Raw genomic sequence first — 21,661 nt, forward strand, 5'->3', positions numbered from 1 at the left:
GGCACATTCTTCAGAGAGTGATTACTACTTTCTTCACCATTCCACATACACACACACACACACACACACACACACAGAGAGAGAGAGAGAGAGAGAGAGAGAGAGAGAGAATATGTCTGGAACTTTCTGGACTGGAATTGCCTTAAAAAGTCACCAGCAAAGAGAAAGAATTCAAGATGGTATATAAAGATGTTTTTGGTGTCTGCTTCTGCAAGAGAAGATCTCATTTACTACCTATGTTTACTATAGTGGAACGCAATGGGTTGCATCTAACATTAGACCTATTCAAACTAAACCCACTGAAATTAATGGTAATATTAATTTCAACGGTTCAATCATTGGGTAATGATTGGGTAAGAGAAAAAGGATCAAAGAAATTGAATCATAAGTAATTGAAATTAGGGGTTGCTGAAAAAGTTTAAAATAGGGATGCAGGAAAGGGAGGTATGGGGAAGTCGTTGAAATAAGGCTTAAGAAAAAAAAGGTTATGAAATTATATGTGTTTATATGTTTGTTTGTCTATGTATTGTTAGTTGTGAAGTGTCTCAATTTATGTTGGAAAATCAATAAAAATTTATTAAAAAAAATAATAATAATTTCAACGGTTCTACTCTGAGTAGAGTGTGGTGGACTGCAACCCAAAATGTTGGAATCTCTTATTATTCTGTAGGTGCCTGTTCAGAATCTAAGCCAGAAGGCAAATATATGCAAAAGAGGGGAATTCCTACTATAATAATCTTTCCTTCCCTGTCAACAACCAAACAAAAGCTGATGAAAAAAACACACGATGGTCTGAAGGGCAGATCCTGTTCTCCACAAGGACATTCCTGATATCATTTAGAACTTTGCACGGTAAGGGTTCCAAATCATGTGTGGTGGGGCCTATGTCTATAGAACACGCCGTCTGCTTAGAGACTTTCACCCCGGTGCTGATAAGGTGGAGTTGAGCCAATTATGATGCAGCAAAGGAGGCACAGCCAGTGAGCACCATTCGCACTTCCTGCCTCACAGAGGAGAGGCAAATGCCTGAACACCTGTGATGCTGTTGCAATTTGATAGCTTTATTGTGCATTTCCTAATTTGTTTGTACTATTAATTCCTGATAGGTGTCAGCAGCCCCGATAACCTCACTCAAGGAGGAAGGGTGCATTCATCATGGGTTTATGTAGTCAGCACTTTTTTTTACAAGAGTCTCAGAATAATATGATTCAGCATAGTCCATGCAATGATCAGATAGTTTTTTAATAGGCATTTAATAAGTTCCATAATGAATGAATAACGCGTCAGGGCTGCATGATGGACACACTGGCAGAAGCACAGGTGTTTCTGCACAGCCCTGATCTCACCTTCACCCAACCTGGCCATAGCCCCATCTAGGTGAACCCACTGGTGGAGGAACGGGGGTGGGGCAGGTGGGGTGCACTGCCTTCAGCACCATCGGGAAAGGGGGTACCATTGCAGCCATCTCCCCAGACACACGCTGCGCAACCCCCACCGCGCCGGGCGCCATGCCCCCGGATTCATGCCATGCCCCTGCGGGTGACGTACCATGCCCCTGGAACCACGCCCCTGTGTGTGGCATGACAAACCCATGCGGGCAATGTGCCACTCGCCCGGGACGTGTGCCATGCCCCCGCCTGCTCTCCGCCCCCGGTGCCGGAGCATGCAGCTTCGCCACTGGGTGAACCTGAGAGGGTATCAAGGCAGCTCTGTTCCATCACAACAGCCACTCCTGCTCTGCTACACACACACACACACCCATGACTAGCTCTGTAGTTCCGGCTGTCAGGAGGAGGGCAACAGCAGCAGGAACAACAGCAAGCGGGAGAAGTCAGTCTAAGAAAGGGGGTCAACTGCAGGCATCATGCCCAAGGCCCCGAAACCAAAGCCAGCTTGCGCCTAATGCATCTCCAAACACCCAGCCGACTGGCTCACCAGAGAGAGGCATCACAATAGAGGGCATCACATCAGAATAGGAGTTCATGCTCATCAGCTTTTTTCAACAGAAGCTTAGGAGTGCTTAGGAGTGACAGCCACTACTGGCATGCGGATGCTAAAGCACACCTGCTGAGGACTTCCGCTGCCACTGGCCCCATGTGCTATTTGGCCAAGCTCAGCCCCCTCGGCTGCCACCACTTTTCAGGGCTGTGTGTGCCTGCTTATCTCGCTTGAGATTTGTAGAGGGGGTCGCCCTTCCGTCAGCTTCCTTAGTGCTCATTTGAATGACGCTTGCATACATAGTCCTTCCCATGCCAGCAATGGAGAAAGGAGGAGCTAAATATCCGGGCACTTTGGACATGGTAAAAATAAACCTTCTTTATTTATACCCCACCTTTTCCTCTAACGGGACTCAAGGCTGAACACAGCACCAGGACTGGATTTAGGTTTGATGAGGCCCGAAACTACTGAAGGCAATGGGGCGCTTTATATGTCCAGCTGTCCTTTGTCAACAACAAATTGTCGCTGTTTTTTGTGTGTTGAATATATGCTATATGGTAATTTATAAAGCCATTTGCACATAACAAAATATGTATTTTATCAAAGTAATTGTTGAACTGAAATACAATTAAGAAGAAGTATATTAATAGTGAAATACAATAGTGAATAATACATCTAGAGTTTTTCCCCCCCTTTAATTTTTTGGAGGGGCTCCAAGAGAGTGGGGGTCGTAAGCTATAGCATGTTTAGCTTATATGTAAATCTGGCACTGCACAGCAGACTTCTTGAAGGAAAAGATGGGGAGGCAAAGAGGTTGGAGGGGATGAAACGAGGGGGCAACGCCAGTAAATGTGTATTGTGTGTGTTATTTGCATCAAAAACAACAAAGGAATGTAGCGGACACTTAATTGCTCAGTTCCATGTTAATTGCTTTCAGAAAAAATATCCATTTGCAATCCTATGGGGTAACTGTGACCCTGAAGGACCAGGTGCGCAGCCTGGGAGTCATTCTGGACTCACAGCTGTCCATGGAGGCACAGGTCGATTCTGTGTCCAGGGCAGCTGTTTATCAGCTCCATCTGGTACGCAGGCTGAGACCCTACCTGCCCGCAGACTGTCTCGCCAGAGTGGTGCATGCTCTAGTTATCTCTCGCTTGGACTACTGCAATGCGCTCTATGTGGGGCTACCTTTGAAGGTGACCCGGAAACTACAACTAATCCAAAATGCGGCAGCTAGACTGGTGACTGGGAGCAGCAGCTGAGAGCATATAACACTGGTCTTGAAAGACCTACACTGGCTCCCAGTACGTTTCCGAGCACAATTCAAAGTGTTGGTGCTGACCTTTAAAGCCCTAAACGGCCTCGGTCCAGTATTCCTGGAGGAGCATCACCACCTCCATCGTTCTGTCCGGACACTGAGGTCCAGCGCCGAGGGCCTTCTGGCGGTTCCCTCGCTGAAAGAAGCCAAGTTACAGGGAGCCAGGCAGAGGGCCTTCTCGGTAGTGGCACCCGCCCTGTGGAACGCCCTCCCACCAGATGTCAAAGAGAAAAATAACTACCAAACTTTTAGAAGACATCTAAAGGCAGCCCTGTTTAGGGAAGCTTTTAATGTTTAATAGGTTATTGCATTTTAGTGTTTTGTTGGAAGCCGCCCAGAGTGGCTGGGGAAACCCAGCCAGATGGGCGGGGTATAAATAAATTATTATTATTATTATTATTATTATTATTATTATTATTATTATCAACCCAGAGATGGTGGGAGTAAATTTACGAAATTTGAGTCAGTATACAGCTATATGATTCTTCCCAACTGTTTTAATGGGTAAACAGAAGCATGCATGTGAGGGAAAAGCGGAGGGGAGAGGTAGGGTCGTTCTTCAATGAGGGTTATCATTGTGTCACAAGGCAATGACTGGCATGAATGGAATTTAGCATGACATGGCTGTTCATTGGTTATAAAGGCTAGCTAATTCATTATGGCATAATTTAAAGCACCAGTGGAGGGGTGGTCCACTGTGGTGGGCTGTAGTGATCAGGTGCTGGTAATTTCAAGCACGTGTGCCTCCTTTAATCATTGACAGAAGTGGAATATTTGTTGAGAGGGTGGCAACAACCACACAATCTGAGAACCTGGCTACAATATCAGCCCAGCTCTAGGTCAAAGTAAGTCAGACTGAATTTTGAGTCCATGGCTTCCGTTTCTCCATATCTACTCCCTCCCCACTAAATCGCAGAGGCAGCCAAAGCGATTTATCGCTGGCATGCATCTCTGTGTACCTTGCCTTTACTCCTTGAAAGGTGAGCCATGCCTGACCTCTCTTGCAGCGCTGTGATCCCACAAGCTCCCAGAGACTCACCTAGGGAACTGGGCTTCTCTGATGCATGTTTTTGCCCTCTGCTGGTTTCATGCAGGAATGCTACTATTCCTGACAAGGAAAGGTAAGCGCAGGTGGAACCTGGTGTTATTAGAACCATAGAATTGCAGCGTTGGAAGGGACCACGGGGATCATCTAGTCCAGGTCCCTGAAATGCAGGGATCTTTTGCCCAAGGTGGGGCTCAAAACCACGACCCTGAGATCATGAGTCTCATGCTGTAACAACAGAGCTATCTCTAAATCATGGATCATCCAGGGATTCAAATTAATTCATATTAACATTCTGAAAGCTTCCTTGTGCTAACAAAATGTGTTCCAAATCTGAGGGCAAGGCTACTGACGGCTACTTAGCCATGGTGGCTATATTTGACTTTTTCTTTGATTTTTTTAAAAAAGCAATTTTCTGCTTCAAATGAGAATATCCTAAAACCTCAAGGACAAGGTCCTTCCTCATTTTTATAAATAAATAAATAAATATGATCCTACCCCCCCACCCAACAACAATAATTATTGTTACTTATCATAGGAATTGTGAACGAAATTACCTCAACTGGCTTTTTTAAAATTATCTGTGTGTCTGATTTTCATTCAGTTGCATTAGCTGCATAGTTTTCTTTTTTATTTCTTTAGATTACTATGTAATTGAATTATATGTTCTTGATTAAATAAGTCAAAAGAAATATATACAACTTCTAAACCAATGGTGGGTAACCAGCAGCACATGGACTTTCTAATTAGGTTTAGCAGGACTCTCCATTGGCCTATGAGGTCATCTTCACCTGCCCCATATAGCTCATCAGCTGTAGGGTAGGTAAAGATGCAGCAAAGAGGGCTGCTGAAGAGCGATTTCCTTTGACGGTGTTGCCCGACAACATAATGATGGCAGATGACTGACAGGTAGGCAGCCTCACCGCCTGTCAAAATTGTTTCATGGGCAGCGGGGAAGGTAAGGATCTGGCCCACTGGCAAGATCCAGTTCTCCATCCCTGTCCAACATGACACAAAAGGTGCTGCCTGGGGCTGATGGGAATTGTAGCCTAAAACTACAATTGGTAGGTTGGTGACTTGTGCTTGTATCAGGTAGACAATTGTGAGAATGGAATGCCTTTCTTCCAGCTCTTACTTGGGCTTTCACTTACAGGAGCCTTTCTCAAACTTGGTTCCCCAGATCTTGTTGGATTACAACTCCCATCATTCCTGACCACTGGTCCTGGGAGCTAGGGATGATGGGAGTTGTTGTCCAACAACGTATGGGGACCCAAGTTTGAGAAAGGCTTACTTACAGCAAGGATGGGGAGCCCAGCACTCTCCTGGTGTTTTTTAGACTCCAACTCCCATCAGTCTCAGTAAGCACAAGGAATAGTCAGGAATGTTGGGAGTTGGAGTCCTCTACCACCCACCCATCCAATGAGTATTGTGTTGGCTCTTAGGGTTAAAAGATGCCCTCCAGGGGTCCTGGCCACAGTGAATATGCCGTTTGTCTGCTTTTACTTGCTCCTGCTTTAGGGGGATGTCTGCCATGTGAGTCATGTTCAGCTGCTGGGGACAGTTGTAGTGGCAGTAAGATCATTTGCCCTGGTGGGCTCATCAAATGTGGCACAGCACGAACCGTGAACACAACAGGTGAGTTTCATAAGATGTCACACACCCACAGGTTCCAGCAAATAGGGTGGATGGCAGGAATGAGGCAAGGCTATAGTTTTCTTTTCCATGGACTGGGTGGTCTTACTGAACAGGCCCAAGCAGATTTACTCAGAAGTCAACCATATTGAGTTTACCGAGGCCACATGAACACCATACATGCTATGAGAACCACTTTAAACTGTCAGTTTCCTCCAAGAATTCTGGGAGCTTTGAGTTTGTCAAAGGGGCTGAGAGTGTTGTTAGGAGTCTCCTATTCCCTTCACAAAGCTACAGTTTCCAGAGTGGTTTAACAGTCAAACCTTCTTCATAGGTAACTTTGAGAATTGTAGCTCTGTGAAGGGAAAGGGTGTGTGTGTCTCCCGACAGCTCTCAGCCTTAACATACTACAGCTCCCAGAATTCTTTGACTGTTCAGAGTTTTTTCATAGTGCTTTACATGTATGGGGCGAATGGGACAGTCCACACCATACATTAAAAGCACCATGATACCACTTTCAATCATCCTGGTTTCTCTCAAAGAATCCTGGGAACTATTGCTGATTGAGGGTGCTGAGGGGGTGCTTATGCTGGAGTTTGGTAAATATATTACAGCAGTATGCAGAAAGAAATAGGCTGGTAAGACTGCTGGTTGAACGGATAAAGAAAACATAAGGCTTATTACTCGTGGCAACCAAAAACATTGAGTTAAGATTTTACCTGTTGCCAAGATGGAGCCAAGAAGTTAACACCAGCACATGGAAACTCGCAATGAATGAACTTGGAGAAGGGTAGGAAGGAAGTAAAAACTGGAAGGAAGGGATCTCTTTTACCAGAAAGCAGTTACTAAAAGAGAATGAATCAGGGAGGAGGAAGACCAGACTGCCTTTCTGTCTGCCACCCCCAACTGGATCAAGTTACTTGTTGCAGCCATTGTTGCCTTACTCTCAACAGTTTGTGGACTTACATTCCTCTCACAGAGCTGCAATTCTCAGAGTGGTTTTAACAATCAATCTCTCTTCCCAGGACATGCTGGGACATGTAGTTCTGTGGTGGGGATGGGGGTCTCTTAACAATTCCCAGCACCCTTAAACAAACTACAGTTCCCAGGATTCTATGGTGGAAGCCATGGCTTTGAAGGTATATTCCAAAATGTAGCATACATCTTCTCTCCAGGTCAGTATAATTTGGATTACAGGGCTAATCATTTACGCCAGGGACCTCTCTTCTGATTAAAACTTTCTCTTCCTTGATCCCAACAGGACCAAGGACTATTCACAAGTTTTGCTTCCTCCCCAGCGACTGCATCTACAAAGGCCCTTCCACATTTAATGTGGGCAAGTCAGGAATTGTATCAAGCAGGCTTCTCTGCTGCAACGAGGATGAGTGCAATCATTACTTTCCTGATGGTAAGTCACTGGTGTATCCCTTTGTCTTTGCCCATTCTATCATTCCACATTCTACGGTGTCATTTTTTAAAAAAAACCACCAGCTTTCTACTTGGGCTGGGGAAGAGTGCTTTGCAAAATGGATGTCGGTTCTATCACCGAGCCACTTCCTTACTTGTGTGTGTTTGCTTTAACAAGGCCCAGAGAGAACTGTTGAAGAGCTGGTCACTGAATCATAGGACCATAGGAAGGTGTCTTCTACTGAGTCTGACCATACTCAACTGTCTAAAATATTGTCCACCCAACTCAATATTGTCTAAAATGACTAGCATTGCAGGGGGTTGGACTAGATGATCCTCGGGGTACCTTCCAGCTCTATAGTTCTATGATTCTATGAATCAGGTGTCTGGATAGACTTTCCAAATGCAGGAAAGTTTTGAGCAGGCATCAAGAGCAAAATATCGAGGGCCTCTTCCTGAATGCCCAAAGGCAGGGATCTCCAAAGTGCAGGTGTTGCCGCACGGAAGATACCATTCTTCCCAAATGCAAATAGATATTATATGGCAATTGTAAAAGTGCAAGTTTTGCATATCAAAGTGCTCCGATAGGTACATCAGCATTTTCCCGACTGAATTCTCCAGTACTACGAGAATATCAAGGCAAAGCAACCAAAGGCTGTTGTACTGTAACAACTTAGTGGACTTAGAGAAAACCTGGCTTGCACTTACTAGCCACTCAGCTCTATGGGAGAAGGTGGATTTGTGATTTCCACCCTTGTGTTTAGAGCTCTCTTCTTCCTTCCTCCCAAATCTGGACTGTCTCTTCTTTCTCCCAGTCCCACCCATAAGCACTACATTCAATGGAATAAAGTGCCCAGCCTGCTTTGGTCTGGAGAAATATACATGCAACGAAGAAGTGATTGTCGAATGTACTGGAGACCAGGACTATTGCCTTGACATGTCTGGGACTGCAAGGACAGGTAAGTAACCACATAAATGGCTCTGCTGGATTGGACCCGAGGCCCAGCCATTCCAGAATTCACAGAAGTGAAGCCTACAAGGGGTGCATGAGTACAATAGCTCTGTCCCACTTGTGATCCGCAGTAGCTGATATTCAGTTACAGAAGTTAATAGAGCTATCATGACTAGCAGCCATTGACAGCCACATCCTCCTGTCCAAACCCCCTTTTAAAGCTCTCCAAGTTAGCAACCATCAGCACATCTTGTTCAGCTTCATAGTTCAGTTTAGGGACTGTATGATGAAGTACTTCCTTATGCTGCCCTGATCTTCTCATCATCCAACTTCATTGGAACACATACACAAACATGCATACTGGTTTTCAGTGGATTTACTCTGAGTATGGCTTATTCTAATCTAAATATGTAAAGTACACACACACACACACACACACTTTCTTGAATATATATATTTGTATAAGACTGTTGTCAAGGTGTAATTCACATGGCCGCAGACAGATGGCACTAACCCTATGAATGACACCATAATGACAGTTAGGAGGAGGCAATGGCAAGGACTGGAGGAGGAAAGGAGGCTCAAAGCTGAGGCAGAGGAGGAAGGATGGATAGCAAGATGATGAGGAGGATGAGGAGGGGAGACAACAACAAAAAGATTTTTTTTTTCATTCTGGGAAAACCTGACTTCCTATGACAGCATGGGAAAAATTTGTTAGTATATGTCTCCCACTGGGATTCATTTTTCTAGAATATGAATTAGGGTAGACTTACTGTATAGAATTTTGCTTTTCATGAGATAATTGACCCAAGAGAATCTTGTTCCATTTCCCCCAGTCTTTTTAATTTTTAAAAAAGTCTAATTTGCAAAATGGTGCGATGATGAAGTACAGTCATCACACCATGTCATCCTTTTATGCGTGCACTATGATTTCATAACTTCCAAAGAATGAAGGGGGGAAATTAGAAGCTTCCATATAAAAATTAGCAGTTAAGTTTCCCTCTCAGAAAAATTCTGAAACTCCCGAATCCAACCTGATTCCTCCCTTTTTCTCCAAGTTGCCTTGGAAACAACAACAACAACAACAACAACAACTATTTATACCTTGCCCACCTGGCTGGGTTTCCCTAGCCACCATTTCAGAAATATGGAACTGCAAAATCTGGAAACCAGTTAAGATGGGTTCGATTTCCAGCCTAAATGCTGACTGTCCTTTCCTTCTATTCCCTCTGCAGGACCACCAGTGGCCATCAAGGGCTGTGTAAACAAGGTTGTCTGTGATGATTTTAAAAAAGGGATGGTATTTTTTGCTGGGGTTCATGTACATGGAGCAGGCACTTGCCTTCCCATGAAGACCATCTCTGGAAAGGCTGACTACACTCCAGAGTTGTTTGCACTTTCTCTCCCAGTTCTTGCTTGCCTTCTTCATGTGAAGATCCTTCCTTGATTTTCTTCTGGCACGAAGACCAAGAGATCCTGCCTGAGCCCTTCCTCCTTGCTTACTTGCTTTGTGGCCCTTAGTGGCCCTTTATAGGCCTTGGGCTTTACAGTGAATGAAGAGCTCAAATTGCCCAAGATACACTAGTGTCTATTTTTTTATGTTCCGCCATGACCTCCAGCAGTAGCAGAGCATGGTGGCACTCAAGTGATGTCATCAAGCAGCGACCAGCCAATAACACTGGTAGGTGACAAATAAAATACATCAGCTGTAGCTGAAGAGTATTGGTACTGAAATCCTGCTTCTGGATGATGATGATGAGTGCTGTCTATTATGGGCTAACAGACTGGGTGGGTACGCTGGGTGCAGCCAGCATTGCTTATCCTGTTTTAGATCAGATTTTAGGCCAAGCACTGCTTCACGCAGCAGATCATTAATCTATGGAACTCACTTCCACAGGGGAAAAAACAATGGCTTTAAAAGAGGATTAAACAAATTAATGGAGGAGAGGGCTATTGATGGCTACTAGCCATGATGGCTTTGCTCTTCCTTCATGGTAAGAGGCATCAATGCTTCTGAATACCAGTTGCTGGAAAAACCACAGGAGGGGAGAGTTGTCTTGTGTTCGAATCCTGTTTGGGGTTTCACATAGGCATCTGGTTGGCCACTGTGAGAACAGGATGCTGGATTAGGTGAGGCATGGGCACGATCCAGCAGGCTCTTTTTATGTCCTTATGTTCCAGAGGAAAGCTCTGGCAAATGGTGTAGGAGCTAAGACAAAAAATCAGGACCATAGACAGCTCCAAGTGGAGCTAAGGAAATTACAAGCTGGATTCCATAGCCGTGCATTGGCTCTGTGTGAAATACGACACACAAGTGAACTGTGGTGTGTGTGTTTTACTTGATCAAATAAGATCACAATGTCAGCAAAGTCCTTTGGGTTGCAGTGATTAACCACCCCCTGCAAAGCTTCATGCCACACTATTCAAAAGAAGTCACAGAATTTTTTGCTGCGGTGGCTATTAAAATTGAAAGCAAGCTGACTATAAGAGAAATGCCCTGATGCAACTTGAGTGAAGAGAGAGCGAGGAGGAGATAAATCATTTTGATAGACAGGTCTAGCTTTCAATGAGAAAGAATTATTTTATCAAGGTTCTCCAATCACTGTGCTTTGGGGGAATAGCGCAGTCGGTAGATCCTGAGACTCTTAATCTCAGTGTCATAGGTTTGTGCCCCATGTTGGGCAAAAGATTCCTGCATTGCAGGGGGTTGGACTAGATGACCCTTGTGGTCCCTTCCAGCTCTTCAATTCTATGATTCTGTGTTCATGGAAATAGTTGGTTTGGTGGGTTCATTCATTGCTCTTTTTCAAAATCTGTCTCTTGGGAGCAGGATATTTAGAAGAACGCTGGACTAGTTCGAAACCCCCCACCCCACCCTTTCCGATCCATTTCCGATGATGAAAAAACAATACAGTGGGACCTTAGGTTAAGAACTTAATTCATTCTGGAGGTCCATTCTTAACCTGAAACTGTTCTTAACCTAAGGTACCACTTTAGCTAATGGAGACTCCCGCTGCTGCTGCACGATTTCTGTTCCTATCCTGAAGCAAAGTTCTTAACCCAAGGTATTATTTCTGGGTTAGTGGAGTCTGTAACCTGAAGCATCTGTAACCTGAAGCATCTGTAACCCGAGGTACCACTGTAGCTGGCATTCATTATTGTATTTTCATCACGCCACCCACATCTTTCTTGTTTTTTCCCCAGTTAGCATTTGTTTGTGCCAGGTTTTAGAGTTAGCGTGTTAAGTAGATTGTAAGACGAGCCCGCTTGGATCAGGCAAAAGGCTCATTTTGTCTAGAATCCTGCTCTCACAGTGGCCAACCAGATTCCTGTGGAAAGCTTGCAAGGACAGCCTGAGTGCAACAACACTCTTCGCTCCTGCAGTTTTCAGCAACTGGTATTCAGAGGCATACCATTCTGGCAGTGTGCGCAGCCATTGTGACTTGAAGCCAGTGAGAGCCTTATTGCCCATGAATTCTGTTAAGTTGTGGGCGAACATATCAGACGACACAGCGATTCTTCAACAGTTCTTGTTTATTCAGAGGCCAGAATAGAACTGAACTGAAGAGCTCAGTCAGCCTACTTATATAGAGCTCCAGAACAATGTAACTGTTGACACTTTCTAAAACTATCCAATCACTGAACGTCACTTTCGATCCTTCATTTGCATAACTATCTACAGTATCCCCCTGATGGCCCAGGGTGAGAACTTCAGTACATAACAAATTCATCTGATCCTTCCAAAGTCCTCTAAGTTGGTGCTACATCTTGTGGGAGCAAACTCCATAAATTAAATACGTGCCATGGGAAGAAGGACTTTATTTTGTCTGCCTTGCATCTGCCGACATTCAGCTTTATTTGATGGCCTATTCTTAGTAAGTGGGGTCTACTCTGAGTAAAGCATCTGAGTTTAAAGCCATCTTCTTCTAGCCACATTCTCCACATCCCTGAATAATTGTACACACCTCTGTCGCTCAAAGTAATCCCCACAGGGGTGTAGGGCTGGTGGTGTAAATTCCTTTGGTCTCCACTTTTTTATAAACCTTTTGCTTCCTCTTTGTAATCAGTTTTGAAGAGTCCCAGCACAAAAGGCTTTCGATGCCTGTCTGCAGTTTGGCGGTTTTCTTTCCTGGCAGCAATGTTCACCTGCCCGGGAACTTTGTTCTCCAGCAGAGCAAACTTCTTCAAAATATCTTCCTGCCATTAGCACCAGGCAGTTGGTTCTGGGAGCTGCCATTTAAATTTCCCACAATGCCTCTGTGGCATCATATCTTAGCCCAGGGACTTGTGGGGAACGGCCTCCCCGAGCCTGTTGACACTGATTGGAGTGCTGCTGTTATCTCACATGCCCACCACTGCCAGTTAGACCACCTTGGAGACCCTTTGATATACGATGGAAGCCTCTATCTCAAAGGTGCTTAACCACCAGCTCTCCGGATGTTGCTTACCATTGGCCGGATCATACCTGATCAAAGACACTCTGCACATGGTTAAGGATACTTGGCACACACGTACATTTTGTTACTCTTGAGAAAGTGCATCCTGCGTATGCTCAGATGCACATTTTGTAATAAAATGTGGCTCTCCCCATTCCATCAGAATTTTGTTGCAGAGAATTTGTACTGAAAATATTTCCCTCTTAAGTTGGGACATTTACTTCCATAAATTATTATTAAGTCTCATGGCTACCTTTGATTTGTTGGATCAATCCATCAACCTCTGATGGATGATTTAGAAGAATTGGGTCCGGCATCACTTTTGCTGTGTGTGCGCGCACCAGTATCCATACCCAGCAGAGTTACATCTCAACGCAGCTCCTTCCTTGGAAGCATCTTTGGGGTTGAAGGTACACACAGTAGACAATAAACACTCAAGGACGCCTTAAAGATTCAGTCAAGTGTAGAGGTTTACTTGACAGGCATAAAAGCATATTGGTAGCAAAGATATACAGACATTCACCACTGTCAAGGCAGGTTTAGAATCCAACAAGAGGCCAAGACTCTCTCTCTGCTTCTCTCATCACAAGGCATAAGCAAAAGACTCACAACAACTTACACAAAACTGTTGTTATCAGTGCTTCCCGTCACACTGCACATGTCCAAATAAAAAGCTCCCACAGAAAATGTCCTGGCATAGACAAAGCAATCTCAGCATTCTGCTGCTTCTTGAAACTTCTGTATTCTTCTCTGTTTCTGGAACAAATGAATCTCGTACACACAGAGAGAATTTCCAACATGATTCCCTATTGATCTGGTCATTTACCCACTTGATTTTTAAACTCAAGGAAGAGTTTAAACTGCCATACACAAAATATCTCCCTCTCTATTGGTGGATTCATTCTAAAGGAGCATATGCTGCCTCAAGTGGTGGACACAGGTATTGCACAGCAAGGATTTATTTATAATCAAGTTCTTCAGTTATTTATTTTTTGATTTGATTTTGGGAGAAGCTAATAAACTAATCAATAAGAAAGTCAGCATGTGAAGAAGGGCAAGCCATTTAGATAAGAAAGATGGTGCGGCAATGACATTCTGCGATGTAAGAGTCAGCTGGTTACCGAGCTTTGGTGGAAACAGCTGCACTGCACTCAGCCGTAGCCACATCCATACTGATTCCTGCAAACGTTCTTGGCCCCAGTTTGAGCATGGTACAGTAAGCCTCATTAGCGCATCCCTTTAAGGAAACATCCATGGTCTGAACCACTGCAAGAAATGGCCAACATGTTGGTCAGTATCAAGCCTGCAATGAACAGCTCTCTCTGCCCACTATAGTTGCCACCACCCTTTTAAAATGAAATTTTGGAGAAAATGTGGATTAGCAATGGATGGGTCACAGTCAATTTCTGGTTCATTTTATCATCTCATGTATTCATAAGCTTTTTTCCTGTTTCTGTGTCATTCTGCAGATCTTTTTCAATGCATTAAAATTCAAAAAAATCTATGAATTTTACAGATACTTTAAAGGTACATTTTTTTTAAAAAAAAGCTGAGGATTCTATGCAAAATTTGGAGAAGCATGAAAACTGGAGAATAGCTGCTTTAACCCACGTTAGTCTAAAAAAGGTAAAGGTAAAGGACCATTGACAGTTAAGTCTAGTCTCAAGCGACTCTGGGGTTGCGGCGCTCATCTCACTTTGCTGGCCGAGGGAGCCGACGTTTGTCTAAGATAGTTTTTCTGGGTCATGTGGCCAGCATGACTAAGCCACTTGTGGCGAACCAGAGCAGTGCACGGAAATGCCGTTTACCTTCCCGCTGGAGCGGTACCTATTTATCTACTTGCACTTTGACGTGCTTTCGAACTGCTGGGTTAGCAGCCTACCTAAACCAGGTGGTTATGGAGTTGCCATGGGGATCACTCTGGTTACCCCACTCTTCAGCACATTTGAAGATCAGGATGATGGAAAGACAATTTTGAAAACACTGAATCTCTTTACCTGTGACGTTCCCAGAAATGTTGATGCACTTGGTCTCTTCTCCATTGCAGGCAACAGGCTTTTCATTGCACTTGGTGGAAAACATCCCAACACAGCCAGGACACTGGAGACCATTGGGTTTGGTGTCTGGTGGTGGCAGCACTATGGAGAGAAATGGAAGGTCAGCCATCAGGTGTCTTTTACCAATGCCTGGCCTCAACTCTGAAACAATAGGGGGCTGAGGAAGAAGCAAGTTTTTTCACTATCCTCAGCTCTTTTGATGAAAAATAAAGCCAGAAGGAATTAAATACTAAATATTAATGTTCTGAATTTGTATGCTGAAAGATTCAGGACATATAAAAATGAAGCATTAAAAAGGTAAAGGAGGTAAAGGACCCCTGGATGATTAAGTCCAGTCAAAGGTGACTATGGGGTTGCAGCACTCATCTCTCTTTCAGGCCTAGGGGAGCTGGCATTTGTCCACAGATAGCTTTCTGGGTCATGTGGCCAGCATAACTAAACTGCTTGTGGCACAACGGAACACTATGATAGAAACCAAAGTTCATGGAAACACTGTTTACCTTCACACCACAGTGATACCTATTTATCTACTTGCACTGGCGTGTTCTCGAACTGCTAGGTTGGCAGAGCTGGGACAGAGCAACGGGAGCTCACCCTGTTGCAGGGAATCAAACCGCTGACCTTCTGAGCGGCAAGCCCAAGAGGCTCAGTGGTTTAGACCACAGTGCCACCCGCTGCCACAGAAGATAGTCATGGCCATCAACCTGGATGGTTTTAAAAGAGGATTGGACAAATTCATAGACCACAAAGTTCTCGTGGCCACTAGCTATGATGACTATGTTCTATCTCCATCCTCAGAGCTTCTGAATACCATTTGCTGGAAACCACAGGAGGGGAGAGTGCTCTCGTGTTCAGGTCCTTGGGGGTTCTCACAAGCACCTAGCTGGTGATTGTAAGGATGCTGGACTAGATGGGCCATTGTCTTGATCCAGCGGACTCTTTATGTTCTTAAGATTTTATGGACTAAAGCTCCCTCCCCACTGAGGAGTGATAACAAACAAGCACAGAGTTACAGCCAGGGTGGAGAACCTGGGGTCCTTCTGGTGTTGCTCGACTACAACTCCTAACATCTCTGACCATTGACCATGCCCACTGAGGCTGATGAGAGTTGAAGTCCAACTTCAACTGCAGAGGCACAGTTTCTCCATCCCTGGGGTTAGGGGGCAGAGCATTCAGATCGGAGGGTATTGGCAAATTAGAAATCTGTCTCAGTGTGATGCCCCAGTCTATTAAATTTAACTCCACTGGGCAATTTTATTTTAATTCCACTAGGAAGTTGAGTTCCTGTTTTGCCAGACAGTTCTCAGTTCAGTGAAAGGAGGCTTACCGTGGCTGCTGAGTTCTTAAAGATGGCTCCAAGGCTGTAAGGCTTATAAGCAGAAGTGGCTGCAGTGGGAGGGTGTTGATGTGGAGCCATCATCCCCATACTGTTGTTGCTGATGCTTACTAGTACTGTGCAGGGCTGGTGGGTCAGGGCTGTGGTGAGGTTGGGTCTGTGAAGGTATACCAGGAGAACAAGCCCATGCTCCCCCATCAGGGCACCTGCACCATCCCAACCTTGTTGCCACCATCTTGGTAAGTGGCAACAATGTTGGTGTCAGTAGGGTTCTACATTGGCTGCTCCTACATAATGGACTGAGCCTATTATTCTTCCTGGGAATCTAGGGTCCCATCTGCACTATACATTTACAGCAGTATCATAACACTTGAAACAGTCATGGCTTCCCCCAAAGAGTCCTGGGAACTGTAGTTTCTAAGGGTGCTGAGAGTTGCTAGGCAACTTCTGTACTCCCCTCACAGAGCTACAGTTCTCAGATTTCCCTAAGAAGAGGAACAGACTGTTAAACCACTCTGGGAATTGTAGCTATGTTGGAGAACTAGGGGTCACAATTAGAGGGCAGCCATGCAAGTTTCTAGATCTTATAGACAAGACAGTACATACCAGGAAGTGAGACTGTTCCACTTTTATTCTCCTTGTAGCAGACGATATTTGATCTCACTTGCACTCCACTCCCAAGATTTATCTCTTCAGCACCAATTTTGCAGAAGCTGGATGAGCCACAGTCCTTAGTGACAGATGTGATTGTCACGGGAGCTGCACAGGTGATTGAGAAGGGAAAGGTTGAGTCAAGAATAGGGCAGCCCCCTCCTGATAATGTTGAAGAAATTTCTACACAGACATAGTTTTTGTGAGGGGTTTGCTTCATCCACATCCACCCAATGAATAGTCAACATATGAAATTTTCAGCATAGCACCTATGTGATATCTCAGCCCAAGACTCTCAAGAATACCTACGTTGTGAATACTCCGTCAGACTGATAATGCAGGTATCTTGACCAGCACCACAAGTCTTCATTTCACCAGTACAGTTGTTGCCTCCGCCATAGCACACCTCACACTGAAGACAAGTACCTGGAGAAACAAACACTTAGCTGTTTTTACCATTCATAGAATTGTGCCCACCACAATTTAGATGATTATTTTTACCATTATTATGCAATGCACACTTTACAGAGTGTCACAGATAAATGACAAAGGAGGAAGAATCTGGCAAAAGCAAGGACTATAAGAGAGGAACACAAGCAAAGCCATGTGTTTTTTGGCTTTGTTTTAGCCAAATATTTCATGACACAGGTGGATCTGGAATAGGGCACCTCCAGATGATTTGGACTACAACCCCCTTCATTCTTGATCAATTACTAAGCTGACTAGGGTTGATGAACCTGGGGTCCAGGAATATCTGGAGAGCACTTCATTGCTGCTGTTGGTTGAGAACTTGTAGGTTTGCTAGCCATCTCTCTGGTCCCATTCCATGCTCCATCCCACCTGGGAATAACATTCAAAATATTCAGAATGGTGGCTAGTTTCTTGCACAGATTTCTCAGAATGGGTTGAGATGTTAGTTTTATGCCATCCGCATATCTATTGACTCCGGAAAAAGAAGCATTGGCTTTTGTTGTTATCTCAGCAGCTACCAACTCTTGCAGAACCCAGAACAGTCCCATAAACTGGTAAGACATCTCCTCACCTGTAGCTAGGAAAGCACCCAGGAGGAAGCAGCCAAGGAGAGACCACATGGTGATTTTTCTGTTACAAAGAGGTGCAAAACACTCAGTTCACCAGAGTTGTCTAGAAGGGAGATCAGAAATAAACAGACCATGAAACCAATTATTTATATATAAACTCTATGTACCATCTTTTTTTCTTTTTCTTTTTTTTAAAAAGTTTAATTAAAGCATAATGAATTGAAGCTAAAAACTACAGCAGGGGAGCATTACATTGTGCCATAGAAGGAGAAGGAGAGGTGGTAGCATACCATTATAAATCAAGACACTAACATTTCCTGAGCTGGCATGGATGGTGAATGCTGTCCAAAGCTTAAGAAATAAAATTCCACTAGGTTTTTTGTGCAATCTTTCCATCGTGTGCAAAGTGCTGCACAGCAGTAACACCTCAGTAGTGACACCCAGGTCCTTTTTTAAAAAAACAACAACAACCAACTTATTAAATCCATGGGAGCATGGGTCAATGGTGGCCCCCTCTGGTGGCTGGAGCTGCATTTGCCATGATGTGACAGAGCAGCCACAATTCAGGAGAAGCTCCAAATTTGCAGCCCGTGGAGCTGCTGCCATCAACCCAGACATCCCCCTGCACTCTCAGCACTGCCTTGCCTCCTCCCCATGAATTTATTTGTTTCTTTAACTGTTTATAGACTGCACTTTCATAGAGCAAGGCAGAATGCAGCCTAAAAATGTAATGCTGCAATGAAAAAAAGAAAGAAAGAACACCAAACACATCTGTAAAAGGTGCTTGCAAAGAATCTCACGTTCAGAAGGAGTGTCTAAACAGTATGGTTTTCAGCAGACATTTGAAAGTAGACAGAGATGGTGGCAGGGAACTCTACAGTGAAGGGACTTTACACACACAGAGCCTAGGACTTGTCGATCAGAAGGTTGGTGGTTCGAATCCCTGCAACGGGGTGAGCTCCCATTGCTCAGTCCCTGCTCCTGCCAACCTAGCAGTTTGAAAGCACGTCAAAGTGCAAGTAGATAGATAGGTACCGCTCTGGCGGGAAGGTAAACGGCGTTTCCGTGCACCACTCTGGTTCACCAGAAGCGGCTTAGTCATGCTGGCCACATGACCCGGAACGTGTACGCCGGCTCCCTCGGCCAATAAAGCGAGATGAGCGCTGCAACCCCAGAGTCGGCCACGACTGGACCTAATGGTCAGGGGTCCCTTTACCTTACCTAAAAGGCCAGCTGGCATGTGGGACCACCCAAAGTGGGCCAACAGTAGACCTTAAAGATCAAGGTCAAACTTAAGGAATCAAACTCAAGGTCAAACTTAAGGTCAAACTTAAGGAATCACATAGTCCTTAAGGTACTTTGGGCCAAAGTTTTCTACGTCTTTGTGATTTAACACAATAACCTTGAACCTGGCCTGGTAGCAAACTGGTAACCCATGCAACCTAACCTACCTCCAAAGGGTTGTTGTGAGGATAAAATGTGGGGGGAGGGGGTGAACCACGAGTTCCTTGGAGAAAAGGAAGGATATAAAAGAAAGAGAGAGACAAAGCTCAGTGGCAGACGGCATGAAAAACACAAAGAAAGCCTCAAGATCAGTCCTCAACAATTCCAGGGAGGTCTGGGAAGACCTCTGCTTGAAAGCCTGGAGAGCTGAAACCAGCCAGTGTAGGCAACACTGAGAGAGATGGGCCAATGGCCTGGCTCAGTATAAGGCAGGAGGCAGGTCCCGTTGTTCTTTGGAAGGATGAGCTTACCTGGGGCTCCAAGCAGCTGCAGCAGAGGCGATCGTTGCCAAAGGTCAACTGCGTAGGCTGAGTGAATGTGCACCATTCCTCGGGCTATTTATAGTAGAGATGCAATGTCATTTTTTCCTCCTCAGCTGCTCCTCCCAGCTATCCATCACCCAGCTGGGACACTCTTCCATCTCAACGAAGAAGGAAATAAGAAATAAATTTCTGGGCGGGAACCTGCTGTTCTTTTCAGGGAGAGCACGAGGCGATGCGTCAAAACTCCTTGGCGTGCTCTTGTTTTGCTTCACCTGGACAGCTGTGACTTGACTGCAAGGCTTACCTTTGTGCAAAACCCACCTGAAAAATTGTCTGTGTGGTTTGGGCTGCCCTGAAATACCACCTGCGAAGCAGCATCCCAACTTCTAGGCCAATTGTGGGTGACACATATGGACTTTGTGGGGGTCTTAGAGCAGCTGTCACCAGCCTGCTGGCCTCCAGATGTTTTGGACTGCAACCCCCATCACCTCCCTGCTAGCATGACTTTTTCTGTCACAGCACTGAGGCTGTAGAATGCCTTAATGACATCAGAAGAGCCCTGATAGATCAGACCAAAGGCCCATGCAGTCCAACATTCTGTATCCCACCGTGGCCAATCAGATGCTTGGGGGACACGGACAAGCAAAGCATGAGCACAGTAGCCCTCTCCTGCTGTTGTTCCCCAACAAAGGGCATTCAGAGAGGCACACTCTCACTGATTCTGAAAGCATATAGCCAGGACTAGCCGCCACTCATTGCCTTGTCCTCCATGTTTTTGTATAATCACTTTCTAAATCTATCCAACTTGGCAGCCACCTCATTTTGTGGAATCCCATAGTTTTAATGCTGCATTGTGAGAAAAAACAACTACATCTTTTTCTCTGTTTTGAATATTGCAGCATTCAGCTTCACTGGACTATCCCCTGTCCTAGTACTATTGGGGGGGGGGGGAGAGAGAGAGACTCTTATCTTTCTCTGCATAATGCACAATGCATTGTATCAAGAATCAGTGTCCATATCCTCCAACATTACTCTGATGAAAACCAAGACATGCTGCACCAAAATATGTGGGTCTTTTGGCTTGCATGAGTGCACCACACCAAAATGCATGCGTCTTTTGGTGCAGTGCTCAGCACACGGGAGCCAGTTGATTCATGGCACCAAAATATGCGCTCGTCCCCCCCCCCCCAAGCTTAGTGGTGGTGCTGGAGGGGGGAAATGGGACATCAAATCAGGATCAAATTTTGGGAAGTCCCAGGAAAATTGAGACACTTGAGGGGTATGCTATCACACACCCATTTTATTTACCTTTTTTCGCCTCTCTCACTCAATGAAAAAGTCATCAAATGTCCATCCTAGCGAAGTTGCTCCAGCCTTTGAATAATTTTGGTTGGCCTTTTCTGCATTTTCCCCAGCTCTAGCATACGTTTTCTGAGACGTGGCCACAATATTCCAAGTGTAGCAATGGCATAGATTTGAATGAAAGCATTGCACTGTTGGCAGTTTCGGTCCTTTTCCTGACGATCCGTAGAGTGGCATTCTTGCTTTTCACAGGTGCCAATTACTGGATCGAAGTCTTCATCAACCTGTCCACCATGACCCAAAAGATCTCTTTCCTGGTCAATTGCCACCAGCTCAAACCTGCTCACCATACATTTGAAGCACATCCAATGAACATTTAAAACACATGACTTCCCCCAAGGAATCCTGGGAACTGTAGTTGCCCCTTAAAGAGCTACAGCTCCCAGTATTCTTTGGGAAGTTATGTGCTTTAAATGTGTGTTGGATGCACAAAAGCAGGGACTCCAACGTGAATAAAATATTGGGGGGGGCAGGTGAGCCCCATTGCCATTCAAATGGTGGTATGCACACCATTTGAATGGCAATGCCGATCAACTTTGCCCCCCCTCGTCCCCTCAAATATTTTATGGTGGGTGAAGGGACCTTGGCCCCTAGGAGTTGGCTCATATGCGCATAGGGATGTGCCCATAGTCTGCAAAAATAGGATCACCCTGAGAAGGGCCCATGACAATGGCTTTAATCGTCCTTTCTGCCCTTGTCACATTGTGCCATTAATCTCCCT

The 21,661-nt window shown here is 45.0% G+C and overlaps 2 protein-coding genes and 1 long non-coding RNA gene across 4 annotated transcripts in view; 2 read left to right on the forward strand and 1 right to left on the reverse strand.

The window, feature by feature from the left end:
• The window catches only part of LOC310769270, a 199,390-nt gene that overhangs the window by 139,668 nt on the left and 38,061 nt on the right, over positions 1–21,661 (forward strand). The window lies entirely within an intron of this gene.
• Positions 2,004–10,026, forward strand: LOC310768999 (phospholipase A2 inhibitor and Ly6/PLAUR domain-containing protein-like). Of its 2 annotated transcripts, XM_083628023.1 has the most exons (6): positions 2,004–2,300; positions 4,264–4,377; positions 5,820–5,936; positions 7,195–7,341; positions 8,156–8,299; positions 9,528–10,026. In XM_083628023.1, the coding sequence occupies exons 2-6, from the start codon at positions 4,317–4,319 to the stop codon at positions 9,737–9,739; spliced, it is 681 nt and encodes a 226-aa protein (XP_083484149.1). In that variant the 5' UTR covers positions 2,004–2,300; positions 4,264–4,316; the 3' UTR covers positions 9,740–10,026. The 2 variants fall into 2 exon arrangements, with proteins under 2 accessions (XP_083484149.1, XP_083484150.1); XM_083628024.1 differs by lacking the exon at positions 5,820–5,936.
• LOC310768039 (phospholipase A2 inhibitor gamma subunit B-like) lies at positions 12,879–19,812 on the reverse strand. Its single transcript, XM_083625743.1, has 6 exons — positions 19,567–19,812; positions 17,815–17,915; positions 17,082–17,198; positions 16,728–16,880; positions 14,726–14,866; positions 12,879–13,994 (listed from the first exon to the last, which is right to left on the reverse strand). Exons 2-6 carry the CDS (start codon positions 17,861–17,863, stop codon positions 13,846–13,848), a joined length of 609 nt encoding a protein of 202 aa, XP_083481869.1. The 5' UTR covers positions 17,864–17,915; positions 19,567–19,812; the 3' UTR covers positions 12,879–13,845.

This window comes from Podarcis filfolensis (genome assembly GCF_964270895.1).
Source record: "Podarcis filfolensis genome assembly, chromosome: 8".
In the NCBI taxonomy this organism is placed as follows: Eukaryota; Metazoa; Chordata; class Lepidosauria; order Squamata; family Lacertidae; genus Podarcis; species Podarcis filfolensis.